The sequence below is a fragment of the Liolophura sinensis genome, chromosome 2 (genome assembly GCF_032854445.1).
Source record: "Liolophura sinensis isolate JHLJ2023 chromosome 2, CUHK_Ljap_v2, whole genome shotgun sequence".
Classification (NCBI taxonomy): domain Eukaryota; kingdom Metazoa; phylum Mollusca; class Polyplacophora; order Chitonida; family Chitonidae; genus Liolophura; species Liolophura sinensis.
Window position 1 is genome coordinate 6012232 of NC_088296.1, and position 26977 is coordinate 6039208.

At 38.8% G+C, this 26977-nt stretch overlaps 1 protein-coding gene across 1 annotated transcript in view; it reads right to left on the reverse strand.

Moving 5' to 3' along the window:
• LOC135463063 (neuronal acetylcholine receptor subunit alpha-10-like) overlaps window positions 1-5694 on the reverse strand; it is a 126309-nt gene extending 120615 nt beyond the window's left edge. The window contains exons 1-6 of the mRNA XM_064740383.1: window positions 5601-5694; window positions 4941-5106; window positions 4269-4438; window positions 3012-3110; window positions 2005-2093; window positions 1190-1328 (exon numbers count right to left, since the gene is read on the reverse strand). Of these exons, the coding sequence (XP_064596453.1) occupies window positions 1190-1328; window positions 2005-2093; window positions 3012-3110; window positions 4269-4438; window positions 4941-5106; window positions 5601-5694 (757 nt within the window). The remainder of the gene's footprint in view (window positions 1-1189; window positions 1329-2004; window positions 2094-3011; window positions 3111-4268; window positions 4439-4940; window positions 5107-5600) is intronic.
• Between the last annotated feature and the right edge of the window lie 21283 nt (window positions 5695-26977).

The window sequence follows — 26977 nt, forward strand, 5'->3', positions numbered from 1 at the left end:
AACTAATGACGCCTCGTCGAAATGTGACTTGAAAATTACTGAGATGTAAATTCCCAAGCATATATTCATGCCAGGCTCTTCGACGTATTGGTCTGGCGACAACCTGCGTATGGTCGTGGGTTTCCCCTGGGCTCAGCCCGGTTTAATCCCATCATAATGTTTGCCGCCGTCGTATAAGTGAAATATTTTTGAGTACGTCATAAAACACCAATCAAATAAATAATTAAATCTTCGACGTATTACCTTTGTTTATGGCGGTTGTCCTACATTTTACGCTGGTTTCATTTGATTTTAAACATTTTTCATTCATTTTTATCCGCTTGTCTTCATTTTAGTCTTTAGTTTATGCCGATTTGGTCGGCTTTGAGGGGTCCTGCTGGGACGAGACTGGACGGACGCAGCCCGGAGAATCAGGAGGGTGAATACGGGCCAATTTTTACTAAATTCGTTGATGGGGATGGAGTTTTGAGTTTGAAGACTATGGTTCACTTTCAGTGAAACATGGTCAGCAGACCTTCTTAAACAAACCGTATTATGTGACTGTCACCGTTCATAATGGTTTTCAAACAGGTCACAAACTTTCTTTCGGATATATTATTCACGAAGCACCCTCAAAATTCACTGATATGGCCATGAATATAAGACCAACCCTGTTCTGCGAATGGAAAAGTGTAATTTGTTCACATCGGAAATACATTCACTGTGCCATATTTAATATCACATACATAACACACTGCAAGTATAGCATCACAAATATTCACTTTTGAGTAGCACAAGTTTTTTTTTGTCAATTTTACCAACACAGTTGTATCCATGTGGGAACCAATACGCACATCCTCTTACTTTTTCCTAAATCTCGTTTTCTTTTTCTGTACTCCTTTCTCCATCAATACACATAGCCTTTCGAAACAAGGAAAGAGATAATATACGGCTTATAATACTCCTGTGAGGACACAGCTTTCAAATCATCACGCCTATGTTTTTTGGGTTTTTTTTTTTCAAAATCACATCCCAACATTCCCAACACCAATGAGAGGTATCTTAACAGGAATAAAGCTAAAGGCTCGAATTCCATCAGTGTTATTCGACTCCAAACTTTCACATAAAATCCTGTAAAGAATTCCTCAGCGTCTTCTATTGGTGGGATGTTTGCTGTAGAATTCTCTGAGTGATTGTTCAGCTATTAAACGTCCCGTGTTGTCTGTGGAGTACGGAAGCATCGGTTGATCTGCGCAGAACTCGTACGTTTCCCCGGCCATGGTAACTCGTACTTTTGTTAGAGTAAAACCCCCTGCTGTTGCATTGAACGTTGTCAAATCCATTTTAACCTGAAATGTAGAGAAAATAAGGTAACGTTACACAGTAATGCATGTGCAAACAACTTATCAAAGTTAAATACATTTATGAATGTATGTTCAAAGGAACACACATATCTCGATTCTGGTCTAGATAGTTAAAGAGGCTATACCAGAAGTTATTGGCAAAAAATTCATTGTCACTATTGAAATCAAGTTTTCTTCATATTTCAATACATAAAGTTTACATATTTAATTTTCTATTTTGAATGCTAACACGCGCACAGACGAGGATCATCTTTTGTGAAAGACAGTTATTTGGGCTATTTTAAACTAACTAGACATCCGTTCATCGATTTTTTTGGGAAAACATTCCTGTATAGTCTCGTTAAAGTACAACACTCGGTTAAGTAAGGCCGAAAAGCTTTGTTGAATAAACCATTAATTCCAGGAAAGCACTGACCGAAGCAAACCATACCGCGCTCAGAGGCAGCCACAGCGTGCATTATAAGCTTTACCAACATCCAAACATTAACTATGGTTGTCTGAATCGTCAACATGGTTTTCGCGTACTGAGTGTAATGGTCGCATACTGATGTATGACTTTTAAACCAGAAAGCATCAATAGGTTTATCCGTAAATGTGGTTCAATATTCTCGCAGTATACATATATGAAATTCTAAGATTACATGTGTGGTGCTTTACTTACCATCTCAACGTTGTATCCAGTAAGAAATGCGGGCACGGCGTCTTGAAATAGAGATTTAGCTTCCAACGCCTCAGCGTAGGCAAAACAAACTAAAATAACAAAACACAAAATTGGAATGAGTCACGACAATGTAAACAGATAGGTAGCCGATGGTTTCGAGATTCTCATTTTTCCCCCAGAATTTATTCACGGTGGGGTATGTGTTATCGGTTTGAATTCATATACTTCTAATGGGTCTGGAAAAAACCAAAGGTCTTAACGAGATGCCATATTCGGTATTCACGCATAACTCGGCCTTGCTACCGAGCGTGTATCACGTGATTCTAGGTACGGCGTCAAAGTGTTCTAGTTGAGTTTACTAACTGGTTTCTGGTGATGTCGAGGTTTATAATTTTATAATAATTTTTGTATGTGATCCTTGCCCAATACCACATACATAATCCTACCATATTTTACTATGTTTAAACTGGCTTCCTCTCCGGCCGTACGTGGGAAGGTCTGCCAGCAACCTGCGGATGGTCGTGGGTTTCCCCCGGGCTGTGCCCGGTTTACACCCACCATAATGCTGGCCGCCGTCGTATAAGTGAAATATTCTTGAGTACGGCGTAAAACACCAATCAAAAAAAAAACTATGTTTAAAACATGTCTTTTGACTTTCAGCGGACTTCTGTTTTTAGCTGATTTTGAATGTTTGCGTCTGTCTTTCGTTTCATTTTACATTTGGTCATTTTCATATCGAAAGCCTTTCTTTTGTTCTGGAATGTGATTGCCACAGCTGTAATATTGATATCAATCATGCATTCCTTAATTCACTCATTCATTCAGTCAGGATGGCTAACGATCAATTATTACCGTTCACTGCAAAATGTGATTTCTAATCAAAGTAGTATAAATATGACTATGCATTTGTGATTTATAAAGTTTATATTAAGTACTCTGGTCTGACGCATAAACGGAAGAACAAAGTATCTCATACTCAGCAAGGGATTGTTATGTTAATGACTTACCTGGTTTGCATGGGCACTCCGGCATGAAGAAGGCGCAAGCTGAGGCATTCAATCTCAGTTCAGGACAAAATGGCGGTTTTACCTGAGAGGCTCGCTTTCCTAAATGAACAAAATTCACATATATTAGTAATAAGTACACTTATAGGACTTATAAGAATAAATTCTACGGATCATTCAATCCCACGCTATAAATGTACAAAGTACGCATGTGACTTCTTCACTAACAAGGAAATATCATAAGTTTTACTGTGACGCCTTTCTTGTCGTATGACAAATGAAGTTGTATGTTAATTTGTACTATTATCTGGCCAATGAACACATCAGTTAATGAGGCTACAAGAAGTTGTATATCCATAAGGAACTTCTTGGAGCTGTATTCGTTAACCAACCTCTGAATGCAACAGAATACAACCAGATTAGTATTCACAAAGATTAAAAAAAAAATTCTTTGTTTGAAAAATGAATGCCCTTCTATTTGAAATACTTAAAACTGAATTGTGGAGAGAAGATTGAAGTATAGTGCACCCTATGTATAGCTTCTGTTAATGTGCTATGCAGTTTTATCGCTCATGTATTTGGTCTAGTCGATCTAAGAACGGTTTCACCAAATCACAGTGACGCTCACTGTTAACTTCAAGTACAAAACGATCAGTGCCGACAGCATAACGTCTATATGGTAGGTTTATCCACGCAATAGTATGAGAAAGCCATGATAGGCGAATGGAACTAAACTTTTCTGATTGTTTGTAAAGGTTACATCTCAAAACCAGGTTACCACAAGGCTGCAGTTTTACAGCATTTAGACACGTCTTTCACAAGTCTCATAACAGTGATTCTACCAGCTTTCTGGGCATATTCTGGTATGAATGAATGAATGGTTATGGCTTAAGGGCCCATGGGCAACATTTCTGCCATATCGTGGCGACATGACGATTTAAGAAAGAAAATTAACGTAAACAATAAAAATTACGTGGAGGTGGCATTAGGTCTTTAATATTATTACTGAATGCACGAGAAATTATCCTGCCATGCGTTCACTTCATTATTATTATCAGAATGGTTATGATAGTTGGTTGGCCCTAGATATAGCCAAATGTCTTCTATCATTGTAATTACGGAGGTCGAAGTTGTCCAAAAAATGAAATCTGGCCTGAACTGGAGAATTTGTTCTTATTGAATTTGAACACAGTATTCTGACAGTTATTATCATCAGAATAGTTATAATAGTGTATAGACCCTAACATTGTTTCCACTTACGTCTAACTGACTGATATTCCACGACGAATGCGTCATACTCTGATAAAGCGTCATCAGCGGACAGATCAACGATGTCAGGATAGACATGGGCAGGTAACTCTTCATTGATGAACGTTTCAATCTGGCGCTTGGCATCGAAATAACGGTTTGTTGAGCATATGTGCTCGGCTCTATCATTAAAAAAAAAAGAAATAAGTACGATGTTCAGCAAGCCTTAGACTTCACTCAAATACGTAGGATGTTCGATAGAAAGTGAAATGTCTTTTATTGTCACTAAACATGTCACACACAAGACAGAATTTGTAGATTACATTACTATAGGTAGTAAAACCAGAGCATTGACGACAGTGTGATAATTTGCAAATGGTTACCCGTAACTGGTGAAATATGGCCTCTAGTTGATTTTTAGAAGAGCTAAAGTATCAAGTAACTTAAACTTTTCAAAATTGTAGCTATTTCTATCTTTGTTATTTAATCATACCACCACTTTTAGGCAAATTCAGTTTATATGTTTTACCACAGTGACATATTTTAAAGAAAATCGATCAAAACTTTTTATTAATTTTTTAATACACATTCATTATGGGCTGCTTGAATTGCCTGTTACGCTACTGTTATGTAATTAGAACAACTTCATTCTGATAACTAAAGACAAGAAATAAAACAAGTTACCTATCCAAACATCTCCTTTTGACACAAGTTGCACATTCTCTCAACTGTGACGTTGTCGGTAAGTTGCACGGGGTCTCCTCTGCAGTCGCCACGGAGTTCAGGTACTGTTGCCGAAGATTCGCAGTTTCGGGAATGAGCACACTCTTTAAACCAGATTTGCGTATTTCTGAGGGATAGAGGAAAAGTATAAGGGTGAAGTACGTTTATGTCAGAAATTGGTGTCTACAGCACATTCCTCAAAGCTAGTTAAAATTTAAAAAGACAGCCTAGCTTAAGGCGTTAAGCCTACGAACAGTATAATGTGAAAGATTCGCCTTTTCGTAACACTTGTTATAAGTCCACAGGTTTATCCCTGGGCATCCAAATGTAAGCCGTGTCAAATTCTGACGTGTCAAAATTGACTTCGAGGAACTGATCCAAAGGATCGTATGAATGTGTTATATTTGGAAGGGCTATATCACAGGCAATCTACAAAAATTCAGTATATATAGGTTGTTACAAGAACAAACAAAAACAAAAAGGGAGAAGTCCAGTAGTTACACAATTTTTTTTAACACCAGAACGTAAAGTGCATGCACACCAGATCAAGAGCATGGTTCATTGCGAATGTCAGGGAAGATAACTTACAACCTCTAAAAAAAAAACATCAGGATAACTTACCTTTCCTGGCCAATTCATCAGTCTCGAGGGGAAACCCCATCTCCTGACCCAGAACGAGGCAGGATAAGGCACATAGAGTGATCAGACTCAACATCATGATTTGCTGATGGGAAATGAGAAGAATTCACAAGATAAGTTTTTGATTCACAGGTGTCCTTCAAAAACTGTGAACTATAAGATCACAAGACGTTACTTTTCTCGGAGCTGTTTCATTCTTTTCCGCGTGAGGTGCATTTTACTGAATCAATGATTATGGTAAAACGCCCCTTCTGACTCTAAATGGACTGATCCTAATAAATTTTTCGTCAGTTTCTTTATTTAAATTTAATGAAATTCTCAAAAAATTAGAAAAAATAATACACAGTGCTCGAGATTTTTTCCGGTGGATTATTTAAAATGTGTTTTAACACATTGCTGCGTAAATCATTTAAACCATACCTTGTATGCTCAAGTAGAAGTTCGGATCAACGTGAAACTGAATCAGCTTGTAACACCGTTCAGCAGGAATGCACGGAAGCGATGTGTTCTGTTTGACTAAAACCCCTGACTTTTAACCAAAAACAACTCGGGTGTCCCGCCGAGAAAACCACCGGAAACCATTTAACAGCAATTAGGCACAGAGAGAAGGCAGGCAAAGCATGCCAGGTAGTGAATCCATTATCATTAATTGAATCGCTAAGCTCACATCGTCTCGACAGCAGTTAAGGTGTCTTTTGTTTCTGGAGGTGAGTTAAACCTCTCGTGACACGGCCTAATGGAATCTTCACGTGCGGTGACGACGTCTTCCTAGCAGCATAGACAGCTAAGCTCCTAGATATTAAAACTCTGCTTGGCTTGCAATTTTTAACACCTTTTTTCACCCAAAGAATAAGCTCGCCTTTTTAAAGTATGTTTTGGGGCATATTCTGTGTATGTTTAGCATAAGTTATGTCGGTTCTAAATTTTCCAAGTACTGAGTATTTTATACAAGTGCGAAACAAAGCAAAAAAAAATGTTGTATCCATATGAAAGTTTGAGACTTCACAACCAGATACTGTCAAAGGTAATAAATAACAAAGGTAATTTACTATGTAGGCTACACGCTAAATGTTTAATAAATCTAATAATACTTGAAAAATGGGTTATCTGATACAGCTGATGTCACTGGCCGTGATCATATATGGATGAAACTTTTTAATGGTCACGTTTCATTGTTTACGTCTGTTTGGAAAACACAGGAAAGTGTAATAAAAACCAGTTATTTCCTCTGTGTGCTGTATTTCCTTTTTCCTTTTAAATGTCGCTATATATCAATTAAATGTATAAATAAATGTTACTAGTATTTCAAAGGGAAAAAGAAAAATATACTTGAAACAAGCATCGGTAGATCACGAAAAATTGAACATGAAAATACGTTAACTTATTTTTAAATGTCTTTTTTTTTTCACTGAATTGTATGTACTGAAAACTGTAGATTGTGGCGTTCAGCATTTGTAATATTTTCAATGAAATCACACATGTTTTTACACCTTTATTTTCAGGTTTAAGTGGCATTCAATTGGACCTTAACCATGTTATATGTGTGCGTGTGCATCAATAGCGAATCTGACATTGCATACCTGTGTTAGAGCCCGACAAATGTCGGTGTGACGTCACTACATTATCAGTGTAATCTATAAATCCATCTGACAATCCAAGCATCTGACTATTTAATTCAATGAAAACATAAGGTATTCTTAATACAGTTTAATGGTCTTTGTACTTAAGTCTGCTTTATTTATTATGTTTTCTGTCAATTTAAGACCATATACTTATTCCTTTTTAATTTGGAGATTTAAAATCAGTGTTAGAATGTTAATATTTCTCACGAAGGACCTCTTACAGACGTAGATATAATCAGTAATAATACATTTCTGCCTTTATGTGAAATTTGGGCCAATTGCTTTCTGCCGAACAATACTGTTGAAATGTTTTGATAACGACTGACGCCAGGGGACAGACACCGTTAACATGCATGTCATCCCACACAATTAGACCACATAAACTGGCAGTACTTTCATACAAAGGCGTTTTGTTCTCAGCTGTGATACAGTAGGTTGATCAAAGCTCTGACGTCCTGTGTGTTAGCATTGGCCGTTTATCTGGTTAAGGATCTAAGATGGTGGACTTAAAATACCATAAAATAATTTATGGTAGTTTTGAATATATAAAATTCTGTGATCCTTCCGCTGGTGCTTACTTCATTACCCTGCTTTCCTTCACTTTTCTCAGCGGATAAATTTTGCTTTGTTTTTAAACATTCCGCAGTCATGAAAACCAATTTTTTAAATTTTGGCATGTGTCAAAACTGGCTATGTGCAATCGATCACAGTTCCTAAAGTTCTAACGTGTTTCCTCGGTAGGGGGCTGTGGCACACGTACAAGAGGTGAGGGGATGTCAAACCTTTCGAAAGCCTCAGCTGTCATGAAGTGTTTTACACAATAGAGGACATTTTAAATATTGAATACAAAAATTATAAGAAATATAAATACAAAAGACTTTATGCAACATGCATAGTAACACCCGGAGCATCGACCGTAGAATGATACATGTAGTTGGCAAATTGTTATGTATAACGAGTGAAATCCGGCCTCGTCAGCTTATTCTTCCATTCTGGATTCATTATTTATTCATTATTCTGGTTTTCTTCCATTCACCTAGAACTCTACGTTTTTCCAACGTCACTGAAACTTGTTGATTGCTTTACTTTGTACGCATCCCCCTTAATTTCGCACTTTACATACATTCTTATATATTTGGTGATTTGTGTTGTATGTTGGATTTGAGAATTGACCTTGTGATTGCTGACCTAGAACGCTTATTTTGATGGACGGCTTGTTTACGAATGTCTGATTGGTCACATAAATTCAGTCGACGGTGTGTATGGGAATAGACCTGGGAAATGTAATGTTTTTGTGTATTAACTGTGTAACATTTAACCACCGTGCACTAAAAATAAACATCGCATGGCATTTCTTGAATATATATTGATGTTTGACAATAGCATCCAGTTTCCTGTCTGGACATTGTCGGCCGGTTTTGTTTCTCTTTCCGGCGAAAGAATCCATTCATGTCTTAATTTCGCTGTCAACAACAGCAAGCCCCATTAACTTAAATGTTTTTATAGGCTGTCAGTGTTTAAAGATTGTATTTGGATAAAAGCACATCGTGCTGTGTTTTGTTGGTTTGTCTTACGTAACCGGTGTAAAACGGCATCTTGTTAACTTTCACCCCAGTTGGAGTTTTGTTGTAAATGTTCATGGTAGCACCTAATACGTCCATTAACACCATTGCTTAAGCAGAATTATGTATGCTTAGGTAGTAGCAACTTATACGCCCTTTAGCACCATGGCTTAAGCAGAATTATGTATGCTTGGGTAGTAGCAACTTATACACCCGATAGCACCATGGCTTAAGCAGAATAATGCAGGCTTCGATAGTAACAACTTAAACGCCCGTGAGCACCATGGTTTAAGCAGAATTATGTATGCTTAGGTAGTAGCAACTTATACGCCCACTAGCACCATGGCTTAAGCAGAATTATGCAGGCTTGGAAAGTAACAACTTATACGCCCGTGAGCACCATGGCTTAAGCAGAATTATGTATGCTTAGATAGTAGCAACTTATAAGCCCATTAGCACCATGGCTTAAGCAGAATTATGCAGGCTTGGATAGTAGCAAATTATACGCCCGTTAGCAACATGGATTCAGCATAATTATGTGTGCTTAGATAGTAGCAACTTATACGCCCTTTAGCACCATGACTTAAACAGAATTATGTATGCTTAGATAGTAGCAACGTATACGCCCGTTAGCACCATGGCTTAAGCAGAATTATGTATGCTTAGATAGTAGCAACTTACAAACCCGTGAGCACCATGGCTTAAACGGAATTATGCAGGCTTGGATAGTAGCAACTTATACGCCCTTTAGCACCATGACTTAAACAGAATTATGTATGCTTAGATAGTAGCAACTTATACGCCCATTAGCACCATGGCTTCAGCAGAAGTATGTATGCTTAGATAGTAGCAACTTACACGCCCAATAGCACCATGGTTTAAGCAGAATAGTGTATGCTTAGATAGTAGCAACTTATACGCCCTTTAGCACCATGGCTTAAGCCGAATTATGTATGCAGAATGTTTATTTAGTGATTCAGCACCACATACAGCCACCGTCGTTCATTCAGAAACATAATCAACATGTATGACCACAAATGAAAGTTCAAAAAACAGGACAACAGATTGCATACAATGGGGAAGTTTAGAAAAACCTTGTCCATGTTGATAAAATGTTATGAAATAGCTGAACTGGGGTTTCCCCGTTTCACAGAGAGGTGCGGACAAACGTCAGACTTGATGTCTTGTGCAAGGGTTCGACATTATACACAAGTCATCTACATTCAAGCTATTACCCTTTGACAGCCATTACCCTCCTGCTGTTTATTTGTACAACTTAGTATGGACGTAAATTGAAGGGAAAGTGCCCGGATGATGACTCACTTTTTTGTAAGGTACTTAATGGCAAATTAAAGGTTTATAATTGTCCGTTACATAAATGTTGTGCCACACAACGTCGCTCTGTGTCGCGCAGTCTAGCGCCCAACAGACGTTCCTGCGGCGAGATGGTCATAAGGTTCCGACTATAAGCGACATACACAGTGAACTCAATGAAATGACTGGTCTTCCACATCAGATTCGTTCTTTATGGCATGCCTTGCGCTCAAAAATTTTGCTACTCTCCAAAGCAAACAAGGTCTTGTGCGGAAAATAATAAGCCAGTCCGTTTTCACATACACCACCGCTTTCAACCGGCGGATGTTAATGTGGTATACGAAACATGCGAACTATTTTTTGTACAAATCCGTCAGAAATAACTCATTATTAGACCTAAGACTGAACAACCTCAACATTTCTTAATGATACAAAACAATGTCATTGGATCTCATTTTGAAATAGCTGACAGTGGGGTCTGTCGCGAGGGGTACTTCCTGTAATATTCCTTCAGCGCTTGTTCAGCTATCAGTTGTCCAGTAGTTTCCGGAGTGTACGGGAGTGACGGATGTTCTGCCGAAAACTCGTACGTTTCCCCATCGAGCACAACTCGAACCTCAGCCAACGTGAATCCGCCTAAATCCTTATTGAATGTTGTAAGATCTAGTTTGAACTGAAAGCAAAAGAAAAACTAAATACATGTAAAAATGTAAAAATCAGGTTCGAATCCACCTGTTGCCGGTTTGTGCGGTGGGGTTTTCCGGTTTCCTCCGCCGGTAAGTCGACGGCCCTTGCCCTTAAGTATGGCGCTAAACATAAGTCAAATGGACAAATATACGTTTACAAGTTCATCATACACCCTATGGACGGTTTTAAGAATGCCATATGTTATCGAATTTAACATGCAATTAACATTCTCCTATTTTAAAACTGCATTTGTTGCCATTTATAGTGCGCTTATTTGAAGGCCTTCTGTCCAGACGATTCTCATTAGCTGCAAGAACGATGTTTTTCTCCACATGCAATATAATCTGTTCCCTTATTAGGCCTTTTTTAAAGCGTAAATATAGCGTGATAATAAATCAGCTAGGTTCCGATGAAGAGGGATAAGTGATGACATTAAATACTAGCACTACACTTTCAGTAATGTGCAGAAGCCGAGATATTGTTAAATTTAAGTCAGCAGAAACTGGTGTAATATATTAGTTTTTTTAGTCATGATATATTTCCTCTGTGTTCACCGCCGCACCCAAGAATATTTAGACGGGGGCTAGTCTTTGCAGGTGGGTTTTAGGAGAATACCCAGAGTAAACCAATTATCTCTGCCAAATAACTGACGCACTTACTCACTTGTGAGACATGAGTTTCAAAATCCTTATAATCAAACTTTATTTAAAACCACGTAAAACGATGAAGGTGTGTTTTACGGTGGAGGAAATCGGATTGCCTAACGTAAATTAAACCGCCGATCTTTCGTAAACAACTGACGAATTTTCCACTTGTGACGTCCATGCGCGCGGTCTTCACCAAACGTAAAACCGTGTAAACTGCCCAACATTATCTGTTTATTGCCGCAAAGGCCTGACAACTGGTCAGAGGGCCATATTTTGTGAACAGCAATTGTTCGGGTAATTAAAAAATAATGGCAAAAACTGCGTTTAGTTCCATTAAGCTAAATGAATGTTTATTTTGTGTAAATGAAATTACTTACCATTTCTACACTGTAGCCCTTCAGAAATCCTGGTACAGCGTGCAGAAATCTTCTTCTAGCCTCCAAGGCCCTCAGGTAGTTCACACACACTGGAGGAATACAGATGGTTACTTCAGAAAATGATAATCAACTAACAAGGCAGGCACTTGTTGTTGATCAATGTACATGTACTAAAATTTACATATATAGTGTTATATATATATATATATATATATATATATATATATATATATATATATACCGATATTCTATAAACCTATAAACCTACTTACAGTGAAGTGTATTGTAGTTAAAATTATATGTGTACATCAGAAAGTATTTTACAGTGTCCTTCTTTATACCTATAAAGTAAAAATTTGTAAAAGTGAATTTTTAATAGCTGAAGACATTCTCTGCTTTGTACGTAGTTGCACATGGGACAACCATGATGCCAATCAGGAGTTTCATGCTACGATGAATGGATGAAGGAATACCCGTGGTTTAACGTCGTACTTAACAATCTGTAATCATATGACAACGAGGAGTCATTAGGTGTTTGTACGTAGAGTATACTGTGCCTCCTTGTTGGAAGAGTCCATGCCGTTAAAATGCTGCCGCCACTGAAGCATCAAGCCGAAGACACCAGACAGGACACCTCATCCAGTCACATTATACTGACACCGTGTTAACCAGTCATGTTTCCTTACTCTAACCTCTCCGTGCTGAGTACCAAAACTCGATAACTGACTTACGTGGGGCACAAGGGCATTCTGGCAGAAAAAAGGCACAGGCAGTGTAGTTCTGTCTCAGCTCAGGACAAAAGGGCGGTGCGACGTCAGAGTACCTTTTACCTGGCAAAACATGGCGAAACTATTATTTGGAGGACGAAAACACTTTGCACAATATAAATGTGACCGCCTGTGTCATCCTGTCATTTATTCTGGAGAATCGAAGAAAACACCCGATTACTCCTTTTACCATTGCAAAAGACACCTTGCCAATTTACTTAATTTTCTGGACCTGAGGCGTATTACACAAAACCATTTTCCATTTAAGTCAAAATGTGAAATTAATATATTGACATGTAATGGGTAGAGGTTATAAGTTTTCACTTAAAAATCAGAATTGGCTTTGCATAATTTGCCCGGGTGCTCAGTTTCTTTTCTTTTAACTGAACTTTTAATGTATGCTTTTGGTTTTCGAAATAGAGAAAGGCGCCTATCTCCACTTCGCCTGCTATCTCTCGCACCCCTGTTTACAAGTTGTTGGCTGAGCCAACGAAAAAAAGAATTCTAAGGTTTCACCTGGTACTTTTGGTGGTGTCTGTCTACTGATACCACACAGTACATATACCATACATGATAACCATCGACAAGCCGTTATATAATGCACGTGGATGCTGGGCAAAAATATGTACATGTAACTGTTGACAAATGGGAAAAGGCGAATTTGAAAAAAAGAAATCAGTGTTTTACATCGTCTGTGTAACGAGAGCTTTAACGAAATCGAAAAATCAATTAACACCTGTTATCATAGTGACACTTAACCTAGGTCCCTTATCATGAGGAATTTGGGGTTTTCCTCTTCTAAATGAGACTTTAGTATTTCTTACGTGAACCATAGAGATTGCAACTTTCAGCTGTATTTGTAAAAAAGTTGCCTTTTCTCAACAACTAATTAGCAACAGGGTTTGGTTTATTAAAAATCTTTTCAAAAATGAAATGGATGCGTACTGTTTTGATTTTTAATGTAGTATTTATCCATTGAGTCCAATTTATTTTTTCTTCTTTACTTTTATTTTGGTTTACACGAGTTAGTCAGCGCAGTGCTCAGTACTTTAAAACGGCCTGACATGTATGGTTTCGAAACACAAACAACGACGTATGGAGAATAAACTGCAAATGGCCATACGTAACCGGTGCAATCTGGCTTGTTGTAATTTTGCCAAACAGATAAACCAATAATAACCAAACCAATGTCGACAGACCTATGGGTTGCAACGGTTCTGGTGACAACGTTATCGGCTTTGGCGGTAGGTAAGGTGTCACGCTTGGTGTCGTAGGGGACGAGGTCAGATATATGGATCTTGTGTTACACATTTCGGGTAGTAAACGTCTTGGTCTGGCTGTAAAAATCAGCGTGAAAACAAGGAGAGAAAACAACCCGTTTACATAATGCAAGATGTTTCGCCACAGAGTCTTTGAAATGTCACATTAAAAAAAGTAGAACTGGTAGTATCCCGCGCAGTTCCACGAGAATTTCCCTGTTTCCGTCACATGGACACATGCAATCAGGAAGGTTCGCACCAATCAAAGCCAAAGCGCACACATCCATTAAAACGCCAGTTGTCTTGACCGCTACTCACCTCTTGCTTTGGATAATGCATGATGGATTACATCTTCAACGTTCCAACGACAGGAACTTATAGACTTTGACATGTTGATTGATTCATGCTACTTCAGGCGCGGACAATTCCACATTTTTTTCGTGCGCACAAAGCTTTGTTCATCCACATTTGTTCGCCATTACTTCCCATTCCTTCTCTAAACCACACGTTCAATGAGACAAGTCGGTATCCTTCGTAAAGCTCATGCAGCATTTCAACCGAATGATTCATGCAACATGAGTCAAACATATTGGAAAACAGGGGACTTCTCACATTCTCTTGACATCCTTGAAATCCTTCGGCTCATGCTTAGCTGTGACAATACGGTGTTGTTAAAATTCATGAAACCTTTCTCCACGTACGAGAGGACTCCGAGTAGTCTCATGAAACCTTTCCGTCACGCAGGAGAAGACTCTGACTAGTCGTGACTATTCAATTCTTGGCATGCCTTTATTTCCAAATGCCACAACACAAGCGAACATTTAGCTGTGAAGTAGGGGCAGGCCACACATACATAATCGTCATGCGAATTTGAGGAAAGACAGTGTCCATTCATCAATTGTTTTCCACCCTTTTATCTTTTGATGCTTTTCCAAATGGTTAAGTCTTTATTAACCCACACGCTGATATCATGCTTCTCACAACAGAAGATTCAAGAATTTCAGTCCGTCATATCCTTGTCTTAGTGATTATCATTTCGCATATCACATGCCAAGCTAAGGCAAAAAGCAAATCCGGTAATCCGTGCACAAGTTGAACAGCTCCTCAAACATGCTTCTGGCATTTGACGTGTAGCCACATCCAGCCTACTTGTACGAGGTTTTTTCCGCTGAGAATATCAACACAGTTTACGTACAAAAGGAGATATCATTCTGAAGACAATATAGTTATCGGTTTGTTTTGGTGTTTTAAGACGTACTCAGTAATATTTTGAGGATACGCCTGCGCTCGGCATTATGGGGCCTCCGTGGCTCAGTTGGTTAGCGCGCTAGCGCAGCGTAATGACCCAGGAGTCTCTCACCAATGCGGTCGCTGTGAGTTCAAGTCCAGCTCATGCTGGCTTTCTCTCTGGCCGTATGTGGGAAGGTCTTCAGCTACCTGCGGATGGTCGTGGGTTTCCCCCCGGGCTCTGTCCGGTTTCCACCCACCATAATGCTGGCCGCCGTCGTATAAGTGAAATATTCTTGAGTACGGCGTAAAACATCAATCAAAAAAAAAAAAAAAAAAATCTTTACATCTTCGTGTACTTCCCGATTTCCTCACACCATAATGTTGGCTGCCGTCGTATAAGTGAAATATTGTTGAAACGGCGTACAATACCAGTCTAGGAAATAAACAAATAAATAAATACCCTTCACATATTAAATCCATCAATCAAGAATCGAAGCTTAGGACCACAAATAATCACGGGCCAGGCAGGAATCCATAGATGTGTTTCACTACCTTGTTCTCCTTTGCGTATACCTTAAACATGCAGTGACCGTGAAGAGTTAAGTCATGTGCGCAATACTACATTTGATTGTTTAGGCCTGGACTTCTACAATCGTAAATTATTCTACTTTTATAGCATGATATACCAAAACTGTAGCCTATAAATAAAAAAAAAACTGGTTTTGTTGCATGGGTTTCAAAGTACAACGAACAGAAACGCATTGAAAATATTACCAATAAAATAACACGAGCCTATAAATACTCAGACATCGAAAGCTTGGCGTAAGTCAGAAATGGCTCTTTGGCCACGAGTAACAGTATCTCCGCCAGTGACTTACGTCTGACGGCTTGGTATTCCACGATGAAGTCTGCGTACTCCGATAGCGCCTCGTCCGCGCTCAGGTCCAACGTTCCAGGGCTGATAAGGTTACGTAACTGGCCCGATATGAAGTACTGTATAACTCTCTGGGCTTGGAAGAAACGGTTCGTGGAGCAAATGTGCTTGGCCCTAGATTAAAGTAGCCGAAAAGATTGACCAGCTCAGAAATTGTTAAATTTAAAACAGACATCCGTATACCACCTACAAACCATAATAGACCTTCTGAGTCAATAACCGCTAGACCACTTTAACATAAACAACCAATTTCCAAAGCAACGCTCATACCGATGTACCAAAGAATTACGAAGTTATGTAAGGTATGAAATGAGGATATATTCATGTATAAATATATGAATGTCCCGCCATCTATTTCAGTCAAAAAAACTTAACTGGAAAGCTCATACAAATTTCATGTGTGAAAAGGCATCTTAATCACATAAAATTCTCTGTAAACTATATGTCACCAGTCTTATCATACTCCTTCGTTTATAGTAATTGGCTATATGGTAATAGGCTCTGGGGTCACGCGTATCAGACACACTTACATCTTTTCGTTGAACTACAGAAACTTCGCACGATTAGTCTTTCTAGACGCCTTGAAAACACCCAACCAATTTTCATAAGCTTAGAAATCGTACCTTTATATCAGTTAAGCAAGCTTTCAAATGTATTACTGGTACATAGATTTTGTTGGCGGACATTATTCCACCTAGTCTATCTCAGTTTCTCATTAAAAGTGATTTTATACATGACCAAAATACCCCAGCCAGGTCATTTAATTTGATTACGCTGATGTCAAACTTTTTTGTTGTACATCTTCAGGGCCCAGGGAATGGAACAAATTATCGACAGAACTTCGCTGTATTTTGTCAGTGTCTTTGTTTAAAAATAAATGAAACCACACCTAGTTAATCATCATAATGTTATTCACCTGCTGTGCTGAAATATATTTGTATCTTATTCTGTTGGCTTGATTTGATTAGGTTGTCAGCTTCTATGTCCATAAATATAATTCAAATTCTTTGATTTCTGCACGGGATACAGCAAGCTCCTTGGAGTTTTACTCCCCCTATGTGTACAAACTTCAGTTCAATGCATTGGCGTCTTTCCTCGGTCAGATGTCCCCTCTTCCGATCTCTATTAAATCGAAGAGGCGAAAACTACATGGCCATCGCTGTTATAGACACATAACACAACTGCCATGTTGATCTCGCAATTTCTCGGTAAACCACGTTACCTCGCGAGAGAATTATTCGGTTGCTCTCGGGTTCTTTAGACGTAAAAAGCCGATGTTTCGTGGGTTTGTTATCGTTGGCTTCGGAAGGAGCCGAGAGCAACCGAATTAATTTTCTCGGGTGGATGCACGCGTTATCGAGAACTTGCGAAAGCTTACTGGGGACTGTGCTATGTGCCTAGCAGCGAAGGCCATGTAGTTTTCGCCACTGTTGGATTTACTAGCGATCGGAAGAGGGGACATCTGGCCGAGATGAGCATTTCGGTCAACCACAAGTACGAGTCTCCTTCTGATTTGACTGCAGCTTTAAATCACGATGATATTCAGGTATCTGAAAATGTGCGGTTGATTTCCTGGCATTTTCTTCCCCTATGCATAAATCATGAATGGAAAACACGTGAGTACGAAGATTTTATACTCTAAACTTTCGTAAATTGGAAAATACGTTTCTGCATATATCGATATATTCATGAAAACTGACTACAAATACTTCCTGTGAGTTCAAGTCCAACTCATGCTGGCTTCCTCTCCGGCCGTAAGTGGGAAGGTCTGATAGCAGCCTGCGGATGGTCGTGGGTTTCCTCCATGCTCTGCTTTGTTTCCTCCCACCATAATGCTGGCCACCGTCGTATAAGTGAAATAGTGCGGCGTAAAACACTCATCAAATAAATAAACAAGTGAACAAATACGTACATGATGTCTACAAAACAAAGCGTGTTGACTTTTACCTGTCGGTACATTTTTCCTCCACGCATGCAGCACAATCTTCCATCTGTGGCATGGATACCTCGTCACATGGCATTGATTTAGCAGCGCTTACTGCGTCCAGGTAACGCTGCCGAAGTTTCGTAGTCTCAGGGATCAGCACGCCTGTCAAACCGAACTTTCGTATCTCTGGGGAATACACAGCAGAGGGCGGACATTTACGACTTAGCTTTACAGGATACATGACATATAACACAGGATAGGTGACATATAACATAGGATATGTGACATATAACACATGACACGTGGCATATAACAGGATATGTGACATATAACACAGGACACGTGGCATATAACATGATATGTGACATATAACACATGACACGTGGCATATAACATGATATGTGACATATAACACAGGACACGGGGTATATAACACAGGACACGTGGTATATAACAAAGGAAACGTGGTATATATCAGGATACGAGGCATATAGCACAGGACACGTGGTAAATAACAGGACATGTGGGATATAACACAGGATATATGACATATACCACAGGACACGTGGCATATAACACAGGACACGTGGCATATAACAGGACACGTGGTATATAACAGGGTGCGTGGCATATAACACAGGACACATGGCATATAGTAAATTACTCATAGCATATAGCACAGGACACGTGGCATATAACAGGACATGTGGCATATAACACAAAACGCGTGGTATATAACACAGAACACGTGACATATAACACAGGATACATGAAATATAACACAGGACACGTGGCATCTAACACAGGAAACGTGGTATATACATGTAACACAGGACACGTGACATGTAACACAGGACACGTGACATGTAACACAGGACACGTGGCATGTAACACACGTGATTTAACACAACACGAGCAAACTTTTTTTCAGTGACTTCTGAATTCAGTCACCCATTTATTGCTCCCACAGAACTTTGACGTTTTACAGGGAGAAAAACCTTAATTTATGTTAGCTGTACTAACCCTTAACAGTCATTTGTACTAACCCTTAACAGTCATTTGTACTAACCCTTAACAGTCATTTCTTACATAACATGAGAATTAGCAAAAGCTAATTCTATTCCACCTAGACTTTTTGGTATAAGCTGAAGTAAATTAAAGCCTCGCGAGGAAAAAGAAATTTCCATTCCTCACTTTGGTTCAGCCAAAACGGACATTCCATATACTTGTTACCAGCAATGAATGAAAATGGACCTTCAATAACTACATGAAAAATTTTCAAACAAACGTTTAAAACAAACCACCGAAAAAAAAACGAAAGTTAGAAATTACAGGAAAGTATCATGCAAAGAGAAGCAGTTTTCAACGAGTGTAATGGTGCAAGGAATATTCTAGGCAAATGAAATAAAATTAGGATCCTAATCGTATACCGTCCTAGTTTGTAAATTTTATGCGTCAAAACATCTATTATGTTAGTTGCGCTTTGACAGCAACTACAAACTATCTGTCCAACTGACCAGTTACACAGTCATAGCACATTTTACACTTTTCCTTCTCCAACGACAACGACGGGTTTATGTACTAACTTTGTGTGCTGGAAATTTAGGGTTAAGGTTCACCTGATGTCAGATGTCTATAAATGTTTATACCAAACATAGCACAACAATAAAACCCTCAGTGTAATCCTCGGTAAACAACGAATATACACTACGTATATAAAATCATCCTGCGGATGCTCTGCCCGGTTTCCACCCACCATAATGCTGGCCGCCGTCGAATAAGCAGAATATAAATAAATAAACAAACACAAAACCATAAGTAATTAAGATTAATCTATGTTCTATGACATTGACATGGACTAAAACATGCTTATCTCTTTATATTTCTCCTATACATGTAAAAATCCCCCGTAAAACAATCGTCATCTGTCCATATTTCATGCCACTAAATAGATAAAGGCATGAAATTGACAGTAAACGTCGCATGATCCATCTCCCACTGATATTAAAACAAGTCTTTGAAAAAAAGGTTGCCCTATGATATTAGACAGGTTCCGATTCATACCATGGCCATTTAATATAAAACTAAAAAAGTTTTGCATGTTCTTATGGACGTCATTACCTTAGAAAGGGCTAAATTGGTGAATAGTCTTAATATGGTCTGAATATGTGTGATGAAGCTGTTCGTCTTTGTGCTAGGTAAGTTAGGGACACAGATAAGAGGCAAATACAGATATGCACATTTTCCGACAAATGTCACCTCAGGATACCCTTAATGCAGACTGGATCCAATTTCCGGATCCAATTTCCGGATCCACTTGTTGACGGAGCTCTGTTCTATAAAGGACTTCGCGAACAGCATTTCACATTCACAGCACACTCCTCTCTCGGCAAGCCAAAATATGCCTCTTCTAAATGCACGCCTATAGCCATAAATGAAATGCCGAGTGCTCCCGGCATGTCACAACAAATTAATTTTCAAAATATATCAAACTTATATAGTTTTTACACTGAACACAAATGCTGCACTCATAGCACTGTAGAATTATCACGACTGCAGCGTTGTTCCATAACATTGTCGTAGGAACATGGACTGCTTACAACTTCTGGCTCTTCCTTCCAGACAGAAGTATTTTCCTCACACGCATAACAGCTTGTGGGACATATTCAGTACAACGTTCAAATTGACAAGGACAGAAATAGAGGATATACAGTGGGTGACCCATTTTGTAAATTATGATAAACACGTTCAATAAATATAATATAATCGGCGACGAATTGTACATGATTTATATTCCATAATTTATTTAAAATGGTTTTAGGAAGTTTAAACAGGTGAAACAAGACAAGCATGCAAATGAGCTATTCACCGCTGATTTGCTTGCTGTGGGGAGGGCGGGGTGATTTGAAAATCATACGGTACTGAACAAAAATATCTGTTAGCGTTGCTGATCATCATGGGCCTTAGTGAATGCAAACAAACCAGCATTGCTGATGTTTATAAAGACTTGGTTTTGGGTCCCTCTTAGACTTCGCCTTGCGATGGTACACGTGCATGTTCAGTCAAGAGATGTTCGTGGAACATCGTGTGTTGGACATGAGGTAGCGAACAGAATGCGCTAGATCAAAGGATATCTTTAGGTGCGTCATGTGCAGACCACTGATGGTTCATCAATATACTGACAACATTTCCTTGCCGAGCAATCGTAAGGTAAGTTTTATCAACATCATCAGACGGCTCTTTAGAATCAAGCCATTCGTTTCCTTCAAAAAACTTTTGCCATATTTTTCCAATTTTTATAAAGGTTATTTTAATCCCAACCCAGAGCCCTAAAAAACTTACTTTCATGAGCAGGTCTACCAAGAAAGCACAGTGATGGGGACAACTTGTTTATTGTCTTTTGAAATAAAAGAATGCCGATTGATAAGTTACCCTCTCAGGCAAGAAGACCAGGAGTGGGTTCAATGATGCAGCGTCAGTTTATTTGTTCATATGAATTTAACTGGAACTGCGAACGTCTCAATTTCTGTTGTCTTCTGTACACATATACTGTTTTTCACGATCTGAAGTGTTGGGGGGGGGATTCTTGGTAGCAGAAAAATGTGCAAAAATCTACAGCTGTTTGGCTGATATACGAATGTCTAGTTCAACCTAATGGTTGAACGAAAAGTTGAATGTTTTGTTGTACAAATTGCGTTGTTACTATATGTCTGAGCCTTCGGTGGACACCTGTTTGATGAACAGATTTAGGTGCTTGCCCCCTGATGTAAGTTTACGATATGCTTACACCTAACACGTGGCATGTCCAATCGGATTGACAACGAGGACACCACAAAGTTGCAGACGCGTGGTATAAAACACTTAAAAATAACATTAAACGGCCAAAGTATCTGGAGACATAGATAAATTGTAAATCATAACAGTAACGAAATGGATATATTGACTTAAACGAATAAACTATAGAACCATTTACTGAGCGAACAGAGCAGTGTTCCCCTGGGATACCACGTGTGTGACTTGCCCGCCATGTTGAAAGACAAGCGGTTTTCGTCGAAAAGTCCCTGAGATTGTTTATTAACTGTGATGACAACATAGAATTCAAAATAACTTTATACATAAATTTTATAGATAAATTACACATATCATTATTACATTTTTTGTACATAATTCTTTTTAACCCATGGTGCTAAAGGAGTTATATGTTGGTAATATTTAAGCACTTACACGAACAGTTAGAATAAAACCCAAACACATTAAAATGATAATATTTCACCGGTTACGTGTGTACATTAAGCAATTATCACACTGTCGACTCTGTTCATGTGTTTATATACACTGTAGTCTGTTATATTCTGAGGAAAAACCTGTGTTTTCGCTGGGTTCTGTCAGGTTTCCTCCCACTGCAATTGTAGTCCTACACGTGTAAGTTAAATAAATAAATCAATAATTCAGTCATGCAAAGAAAAGTTATCACTGCACTGCTGTTTTACGCTCTTACTTTGTCCATGTATTATGAATTAGTTACTTTGCCTTCTCACTGGAGGTGACAGAGGCATTTTCCATTCCCGAATTAGTGTTTAGCCCAAGTTAGTGTTTAGCCCAAATTAGTATTTAGCCTAGAATGGTGTTTAACCCAATTAAGTGTTCGTGCTTAGTCCAAATTGTCTTTAAATCAGATCAGTTGTACATAATGTCTAATACCTAAAACCTTGTTTTGCATTGCCATCGTTTACAAAATTGTCGTTACTGTTTGTGTCAATTGTTATTAGCTTAGTCAAACCAAGCTACCGCAGTTGCACCGTTTAAATTGCTGTGATCGCAGGTTAGCTATGGCTGAAATTCATGTCTCAATCTCTCTGCTCCCTAGAAAAAATATTAAGGGCAATAATTCGACATTTCAAACTTGATTTAACGGACGTGACTGCTAGTTGTATTTAAATACTAAAACTATGATAGGTAAGCAAAGCATATATTGTTAGCAAGTTGACGTTTTTAGTAAGATACTTACCAAGGAGTCCGGCTACATCGCTTGCTTCTACAGAGAAACCGATTCCATTCCCCAGGACAATCCCAACCAAGGGAAACAGCACAGCCATTCTCACCATAGCTCGATGAAGCAAGGTCTGAATTGCAAAGGGTACTATTTATTTATTTATTTGATTGGTGTTTTACGCCGTACTCAAGAATATTTCACTTATACGACGGCGACCAGCATTATGGTGCGTGGAAACCGAGCAGAGCCCGCTGGTTGCTGGCAGACCGTCCCACGTACGGCGGACAAGAAGCCTGCATGAGCTGGACTTGAACTCACAGCGACCGCATTGGTGAGAGACTCCGGGGTCATTACGCTGCGCCAGCGCGCTAACCAACTGGGTTAAGACATATACATAAATATCCCATATACATTTGTTTCACTTTTAGATGATGCTCTCTACATCAACTGTTATTGATACATTTAAAAAAGCATACACAGGAAGATTGGATTGTTATCCTAATGATTTTCAAAAAAAATTAAATTAAGTTTACAAAAACTGTTAGAATCATCAATGTAAGATCAAAAGCGATTTAACACATATGTTAACAGTTAGCTGGACTTGCCATATACATGGTCACCAAGTGGGATCCTCTGCGACTTCTATAATAGATTACAGCCGAGGCTGTAGTAGCGCAATAATTCTTTTGCATTGTTCACAGTTTTATATGAGAGTAGTGAATTTTACTGTTCTATTGTTTGCTGCATGAAATAAAACCATTGTGCAATTGTCTTGTACGTTATTTGAAAGGAGACAATTATCCGAACAACATGACATATTGACATATTTACATAACAGTGTTGATTGTGCACCAATGCTGACCACATAAATACTCTTAGCCATTTGCTACAAAAGAAAAACAATATTTTATGACCTGATAATGTTTTATGATATAAGTATGATATATATATGACTAGCGACGTGAAAGTGCAATATTCCAGAGTATAGTGATACAGGACAATGAAATTACGCAGTCGTCAGCTGGGTCCCAGCATGCGGTTCCAGCATACGGCCTTGTAAATTAGCCCACTTAAATATCGCAATATCTTCACGTATTTTTGACCAACTTCCTTGTGCGAGCTAACACCTGAAATAAATAGCTACGTTTATTGGCTTGATGGAGCATGCAGAAATAAAAGGTAACCTCTCCACTCTACTGATAGCTGACATATTGTAATGAATACAGAATCCCATCGAATAGTGATTGAACGTTTCGAAAACAGCAGCGGCAGAACTGTCACCTTGTAGGTTTTGAACCAATAACCAATCGGCAGAGGGGAGTTAGGCGCATCCACAGACAACACAAGCCACGTCTACTAGAAAAGGAATATAACTTTTGCTACGTCAAACAAAGAATGAACCACTGTAGCTGAAAGTGTGAGCTTGCAAGAACCAATAGATTAATATTTTCCTTCTTTTTTATCGCATATTCCAACATTGCGTTATTTTACCGATCGGTCAATCAACAGAACGTAGTGGGTTTTAGTACGAAGCGACTTTTGCAAGAGTAAATGTGACATCAGAAAATTGACACTGTTATTAGAAAGGACTCAAAAGTTTAAAGATGCCGGGGAAAGATGGTATTGCTTTGTTGTGTGTTTTTCATTTTTTCAGAAAAAGATCCATTAGAAAAGGGTACGTTCGTGATGCTGAAAATACCAAAAGTACTACAAAGTTAGCAGCTATTTTGTCTCGTAAATAATGTGCCCATTTTGGTTTAACCAAAAGAACGAAAACAAAAGTCATCGTCATACGAGGGAAAGTTCGCCGGTCCTTTGCCAAATGTGAATGGTTTATCCTGCAGAATGCCTTGTGTTAAAATCACACTCGGTCAGTCTTACAGCTGTCTTTTAGTAGAAATATTATAACTTACTTGTGTTTCATTGGGAAAAAACTATCGTCATCTAAAATATCGACATCTTTATGACACTCAGCTTTTATGTGTTAAACCCCTGTAAAAGCAATTGTGTTAAAAACATACTCACGATGTGTACCACAAGGACGCACCATTTGTAGCAAATTTTCACAAGAACATTATTGTGTACTTTGCATGCATCATCTTTTATGTACCTGCATATTCCATGTGTACCTAACTGTGTACCTGTGATTACACATCTTGTTCACATCGCGGGCTACAAAAATGAATGCGTACAATACGATACACATTTGCTTTTTGAGATTACTACAACTTTGCCAAAGTGGGCCATAACAATTATTACAGTTATTTATTCATTTGTTGAGTTGTGCAACGACCGTTTGACCCGCATCAGTATAATGGCTCGGGCGGGGTGGCTTACTTGCCATCGGTAAGTTGTCTCAGTGAAGCAACACTAGATCCGTCCTGCAACAAGGAGGCACATTACATGCACTCTAAGGATTCCTTCGTCGTCATATGACTGAAAAATTAAGTACGACCTTAAACCCCAAGCACTCACTCACTCACTCATTTGTTGAGTTAGAATGAATTGTATTGTCCAGGTAAAATGCTCATATGTTAAGAAGTATAGATGATCTCGTACAGGCATTTATTTATTTGATTGTGTTTTACGCCGTGCTCAACGATATTTCCCTTGTACGACGGCGGCCATCACTATGGAGAGAGGAAACCGGGCAGAGCCCGGGGGAAATGGTACTCGAAAGACGAGCTTCAAAATGTTTTCCAAAAAAACACCAGACCAATAGCAGTTGTTTAAAACAATCGTCAGTTTCTATTTCTGAGACAAAATCTGAGTATGTTGGTGTAAAGAAAACCCTTTTGCAGTGTTCAGTCAAAATCATTACCGCGACAATCCAATGCAAAAATCATTATGAAATTTAAATTGGAAGATAAATTAATGAATGAGAGAAGCTGGCATCCTTGTGGTTGAATGCCACAGGGATTTATTTACTTGTTTGATGTTTTACGGCGTACTCAGGAAAATTTCACATATATGACGGTGGTCAGCGTGGGGGAAAACCTACGGCCATTTGCAGGTTGCTGGAACACTTTTCCACGTGTGTCGTTAAGCTTTGTGTGGCCTTTGGAACGCCCCAGCAATCAATGAAGGTCACATGGACCACAGCAATGTGGTCGGTATATTTGTAAGTCTTTTGGGAATTGACCTTGCGATTATTGACCCGATTGTTGACGGCTGGTATACGAATGTCTGACTGGACGTATAGATGACGTGGTTATGTCTGTGAGTGGTTTGCAATAGGCTAGCGTTTTACGCTGGGCTCTCCGGTCCTGCACCCATAAAACTGATCGGCATATAAGGGGGAAAGTATGTTGTAACAGCAATCACACAATCTGCAAATGGTGTTACAGCCTGGCCAAAGAGAAACAAATGATAAGATTAGTGCTAATTTGATTATATGAATTGTTTTTAACTTCACCTGCAGAGGTTGAATCCATGAGTCTGGCCAAAGAGAAACAAATGATAAGATTAGTGGTAATTTGTTTATATGAATTGTTTTTTACTTCACCTGCAGAGGTGAATCCATGAGTCTGGCCAAAGAGAAACAAATGGTAAGATTAGTGGTAATTTGTTTATATGAATTGTTTTTACTTCACCTGCAGAGGTGAATCCATGAGTCTGGCCAAAGAGAAACAAATGATAAGATTAGTGGTAATTTGTTTATATGAATTGTTTTTTACTTCACCTGCAGAGGTGAATCCATGAGTCTGGCCAAAGAGAAACAAATGATAAGATTAGTGGTAATTTGATTATATGAATTGTTTTTTACTTCAGTTGCAGAGGTGAATCCATGAGTGTGGCCAAAGAGAAACAAATGATAAGATTAGTGGTAATTTGATTATATGAATTGTTTTTTACTGCAGTTGCAGAGGTGAAAACCATGAGTATACGGACATAAAGATATACCAAAAGGTGATCTTTAGATGTAATTATTTCACTGGAATTGTACGCCGTAATTAACAATATTTCGCTTATACGACAGTGGGGAAACCCACTACCTTCCGCACGACCGAATAAAGTTTGTTTAATGACCATCCACAATC